Source organism: Raphanus sativus, unplaced genomic scaffold (assembly GCF_000801105.2).
Source record: "Raphanus sativus cultivar WK10039 unplaced genomic scaffold, ASM80110v3 Scaffold1229, whole genome shotgun sequence".
NCBI classification, from domain to species: Eukaryota; Viridiplantae; Streptophyta; class Magnoliopsida; order Brassicales; family Brassicaceae; genus Raphanus; species Raphanus sativus.
This window is the reverse complement of record NW_026616542.1, coordinates 1-4,989: the sequence shown is the minus strand read 5'-3', so window position 1 is coordinate 4,989 and position 4,989 is coordinate 1. Positions and strand designations below refer to the sequence as shown.

At 37.0% G+C, this 4,989-nt stretch overlaps 1 protein-coding gene and 1 pseudogene across 5 annotated transcripts; both read left to right on the top strand.

Moving 5' to 3' along the window:
- The first annotated feature begins 479 nt into the window (after positions 1-479).
- Positions 480-3,992, top strand: LOC130503921 (WEB family protein At2g40480-like). Of its 5 annotated transcripts, XM_056998494.1 has the most exons (6): positions 480-772; positions 1,220-2,387; positions 3,099-3,295; positions 3,366-3,459; positions 3,548-3,728; positions 3,806-3,992. In XM_056998494.1, the coding sequence occupies exons 1-3, from the start codon at positions 584-586 to the stop codon at positions 3,146-3,148; spliced, it is 1,407 nt and encodes a 468-aa protein (XP_056854474.1). In that variant the 5' UTR covers positions 480-583; the 3' UTR covers positions 3,149-3,295; positions 3,366-3,459; positions 3,548-3,728; positions 3,806-3,992. The 5 variants fall into 5 exon arrangements, with proteins under 5 accessions (XP_056854474.1, XP_056854473.1, XP_056854472.1 ...); XM_056998493.1 differs by having other exon boundaries at positions 3,099-3,459; positions 3,904-3,992; XM_056998492.1 differs by having other exon boundaries at positions 3,099-3,459; positions 3,893-3,992.
- Positions 3,993-4,682: 690 nt separating this feature from the next.
- On the top strand, positions 4,683-4,986 carry LOC130503920 (precursor of CEP15-like; annotated as a pseudogene).
- Positions 4,987-4,989: the final 3 nt, after the last annotated feature.

Sequence of the window (4,989 nt, the reverse complement as noted above, 5' to 3'; positions counted from 1 at the left end):
TGTAACGAACAGAGACTTGACAAATGACAGTTCTTGGAAACCTTATATGTACACAATCTTAATCTATATTGATTTTGTCGACTCGTTAAATATCCTTTTGATTAACCAATAATATTAAAGAGGTAACTCTTTCTCTCGTCCATATTGTCCACACTTCCATAGATTCAATGCAGTAAAAAATCGACCGTCGGCAGCCTAAACGCCGTCGTTTGATTGATTTGGTCCCTGCGGGCACAAAAGCATGTCTTTTGGTAAAGTTAAACAGCGGGGGGGGGGGGGGGACTGCAATTCCCAATATCTTTCCGTTAGCCCCGCAATCAACGGCCCAAATTGAGTAATCAGTCGCTATAACCGACAGCGGTTAATCTAAACCAATAGCCAATAAAAACTGGTCACGTGTGACTCGCTAACGAGAAAGTAGAATCATTTTATTTTTGAAAAAAGCTCTTTTTCCTTTTTACCCTCTGCTTTTGCTTTTGTTTTTGTTTTTGTTTTTTGTTTTGCTCTTCAGAATAGCCATGATCACTAGAGAAAGTGCTTCTCTTTAAATTCCACCTTCTCTCGGTGCTTTGTGGCGGTGGAGATGGCAGAGGAGGAGCATCAGAGTTGTGTCCATGACGTGAAGTTCGACCCGGCTGGTGTTTCTGGGATAAGGAAAGTGGGTTCCAGAGCTGAGATCGATACTTCTCCTCAATTCGGGTCGGTTCAGGAGGCGGTGACTTGGTTCGGTGGTCGTGGCTATTGGGTTCCTTCCAAGCTTCAAGACAATTACGTAACTCTTTTTTTATTTCTCTGTTTTCTTCTTATAGCTCATCTCTAGTGTTGTGTTCTTTCAACTTCAGACAAACCACACTTGATACAATATGCACTGTTTATTTATTACCGTTGATGTTTTGGTGGTGACTGTCCATTGTTCTTTTAAATTGGAGTTAAATTAGAATTTTCATGACTTCTATGCAATTTTTTTTGGGGACAAACTTCTATGCAATTAAGTTGTTGAATTTCATATATTTAACGTTCTCGAGTTTACTGGTCGTCTAGAATGTTAGTTCTGCCTCTGAGATCGTTGCATGTGTTTGTTGATGACTATCAATGTTGCTGGTTTTGTTTGATTATTGAAAGGTTTTATGAGCTATAATAATGTCTGTGACAGTTGTTTTATAAAGTTGAGATATGAGTTTTTTTTTATTAATATGTTTTGGTTTTGTTAATTGTTTAGAATGGTGCGGGAGAATTTAACATAAAGAGAATGGAAGAGCATGCAGCAGAGCTAGAGAAAGATCTGATAGTGAAAGAGCTAGAAACTCTTGATGTTCTTGAAGCACTTGGATCAACTAAGAGGATCGTTGAAGACTTGAAGCGACAGCTTCATCAAGAATCCTTGAGATCAGCTGAGAATCTCATGAGCTCAGAAATCAAAGAGATGAACAAAGAGCATCGCAATCGCAATCACAATCCCATGTCATCTCCGGATCTGATCTTAATGGAACTGAAGCAAGCCAAGATAAATCTCGGTAAAACAATGGATGATCTTGTGATGATCCAGTCCTCTGTTGAGACTCTGAACAAGAAAATGAAGGAAGAGAAAGAGTTTCTTGACAAGACAAGAGAGAAGCTCGCTTATGGGTTTGGAGGAGCGGTGTCTCTAGCTGAGGAGCTGAGCAGAGTTAGGGTGAAACCAGATGAAACGCCAAGGGAACAGGTGAAGATGGTTGCTGAAACGTGTCTAAACAAGCAGAACAAGAACTGTCTGAGAATTACTGCGGAGATGAGATTGGTTGCTGCTAGAAAAATGGAAGAAGCTGCAAGAGCTGCTGAAGCACTAGCCATTGCTGAGATAACAATGTTATCATCATCATCATCATCAAACGGTGAAAGCGAGGAAGATGATACTGATAGCTCAAGAAGTGGGGTTTTGAAGAAGCTTGAGGAAGCTACGCAAGGAGTTAAACAGAGAAAACAAGATTTAGAAACTGCGTTAAACCGTTTAGAGATAGCTAACGTGAAGCAACTCGCAGCTGAAAACGCTTTCCGCGGGTGGACAAAACACTCACCTGTGAGTCAAACCCGACGCTCTTTCTTCAGACATCTGAACAAGCAGCATGAGCCAGTCAACAATCTCTCCAAGCCAGTTCTAAAGTCTAATGTCTCCATGCGTGACGTTCTAAGACGTAAGCAAGTTCCTAAAGAAGATGTTGTTGTCTCCGAGAGGCTTGAAGGACAAAGGCGGAATGTGAATTTGAGCCAAATGCTGACGGAGCTGAAGCATGATATTAAGTCTTCTTGGGCACGAGGTGAGAAAGAGAAGGTGCATGAAGAAAAACGGTTTGTCACGCAGAGGAGAAAGTTTGGGTTCATACACATTACGCTTCCCATGCAGAAACAGAGTAAGAAAAAATCTAGCGTTTAATAAAACAACTACTTCTAGGTTGGTCCTTTATGTGTTTGTTTGTAATTGGATTTTCATTTGGAATGTTGGGTTGTAATTGCTTTTCTTTTCTTTGTATTCATGAGAATAAATATACATCTAGTCATAAATAAAACATAAAGCTAGAATTTAAGTCTTGGAAGGCATGCAGATATGAAAAGGTAAACTTGATTTTGTAGAACAACAATAGCAGTACTATTAAAGTTGGAGAATTGTGATTACTAATTAAGCATTTATTTTAGGTTGTGAATGGTATAATCATATGAAGAATGAATAGAAATAAACATGAATGAAATAAATTTATCTCATTCATTTTTCATTAACTTCTTTGTAATGGAATATTTTATTTGAATTTTGTTTTACTTTTTTGTGAAACTTTCAGCAATGTAAATTGTAACTTTTTGTGGAATTAATAACCATTATAAAATAATAATACTGGACTTTTAAAATTTTATTATTTACAAAATATATTAAATATTCCATAATATTATACAGACAGTTTTTAAATTTATTGTTTACATATGTTATATTATATTAATACAAATAGGCTCTGCTTTTGTTCTACTGCGTTCTTCTTGGTCGTTAAAACATCACATCATGTCAGCAGATCAGATATCTTATCATCTATTTTCTTTTCGCATCTTGATGTTAACCCAATCTTCTTTGTCAGCGTTGAAGAGAAAGAAGAAGATGCTAAGATCCCAAAGCAGAGTATTATAACAACACCACCTTGCTGAAGAAGTCAGCCCTGAGATTTTTTTGAGCGATCGGAAAAGTGTCTGCAACCAGCAAGCCTCTTCTTCTTAGAGCTGTTAAAGGTGAAGTTGTTGATTGACCTCACGTTTGGCTTATGAGGCAAGCTGGGAGGTAAGTGAAGGCAAGCATGTGATTTATTTTTTATGTTTTCGTGTTTCTGTGATCTTAATATGATGAACAGAGTTACCAAACTCTCTGTGAGAAGTACCCTTCTTTCCGAGATAGATCAGAGAATGCAGATCTTGTGGTGGAGATTTCTCTGCAACCATGATGGGGTGAGTTCTTCTTCGTCTTCTTGGATTTGCTTTTTGGATAATCTCATCACTTGTTGACATGTATGTTTTTAAAATTGTATGGAAAAAGGTGATTTTTGTTCTCAGACATTCTCACTCCTTTGTCTGGAGTGAACATACCTTTCGACATTGTTAAAGGAAAAGGTCCTATCATCTTCAACCCGCCGCAATCAGCTGCTGATGTTGATCAAGTTAAAGAGTTCATACCAGAGGAATCTGTTGGAGAAGCACTGAAAAGATTAAGAACTGAGGTACACTAGTAGTGATATTGGTAAAGCAAGAAGTGCTCTCTTTAAGCTCTTAATCAGACGAATTTGTTTTGTTTCAGGTGGGTAATGAAGCTGCTGTTCTTGGTTTTGTTGGAGCTTCATTTACTTTATTTTTTCATTTACTCTTTCCTTGTATGTTATTGAAGGTGGCTTACAGTTAGTATGAGAGAGGGACACAACATTACTGATGAGGGATTATATACCTCTTGTACTGGAATATTATCGATACCACTGATTGCATACGCTTTTTGAGGTTCGAACACCATGCTTTTGTTACGAGTTTACGCTATTCGAGCAACCACTTCAGTCTGCATTGACTAATGATGGCATGTGTAAACAATTTTTACGTTTCTATATGATAACCGACGTTTTAGATATTATTTTTTAAATTAAATTATTCTCGCAAATCAGTTCCACTAATTACGCTTAGAATTCTTCAAGAACATACTTGTTTTTCCATTTGGTCAATCGATCTTTTGAAAAGTTTGCTAATTGTATTTTGATTTGAATAACCAAATTATTAATACATGACTCACCATCTATATATTGTCTTATCAAATTTCCAACAAGTATACGACTTGTCATAGAAGAAAGCATGCAATGATGGATCATAACGATAAAAGGAAGATAATATATTAACCAAAGAAAAGAAAAAAGGTAAAAATGACCATGTTATAAAGCCATCATGACCATTGTTTGCTAATTTCACCAAAGTTGGCCCTCTAATTTGATATTCAATGTTTCTTTTTTATATAGTTATTTTAATTCAATGTTTCTTTTTATACAGTTATCTATATATATGCATATTGTATGAACAACAACACCACATCTCTTCTTGGATCCTAAACATAACAAAGAAAGAAAGACAGATACGAATTCTCTTATTTTCACCATTAATTTGATTGTTTTCTTAATAGGTATATAGAGCTACTAGAAATGGATACAATGAAGATTATTAAACTTCACGTTATACTAGTCTCTTTCTTACTCATCTTTGAAGTTCCTTCGATTCTTGGGTTCAGTATGAGAGGCACTACTAGTCGGAGCGGAAGCATTCACGGCAGAGAGTACTTCTCGGCGATGAAGAGCAGGAGTTGATGTTACAAACTTGCAAGTCGATTCAGCTGATTATGATGATGGAGCCTCTTCTTCAGCATCCCCATCACCACCAGTGGCCTGATTATGATGATGATATCAATAAAAGGCAGGTGATGTCCCAAGCCCTGCTATAGGCCACTGATGA

Excerpts from the sequence above, each read along its gene's own strand:
- LOC130503921 (XM_056998494.1), top strand. The coding sequence starts at position 584 with ATGGCAGAGGAGGAGCATCAGAGTTGTGTCCATGACGTGAAGTTCGAC. Across the intron at positions 773-1,219 it reads CCAAGCTTCAAGACAATTAC|AATGGTGCGGGAGAATTTAA; the intron begins GTAACTCTTTTT and ends TTAATTGTTTAG. Across the intron at positions 2,388-3,098 it reads GCTTCCCATGCAGAAACAGA|CGTTGAAGAGAAAGAAGAAG; the intron begins GTAAGAAAAAAT and ends CTTCTTTGTCAG.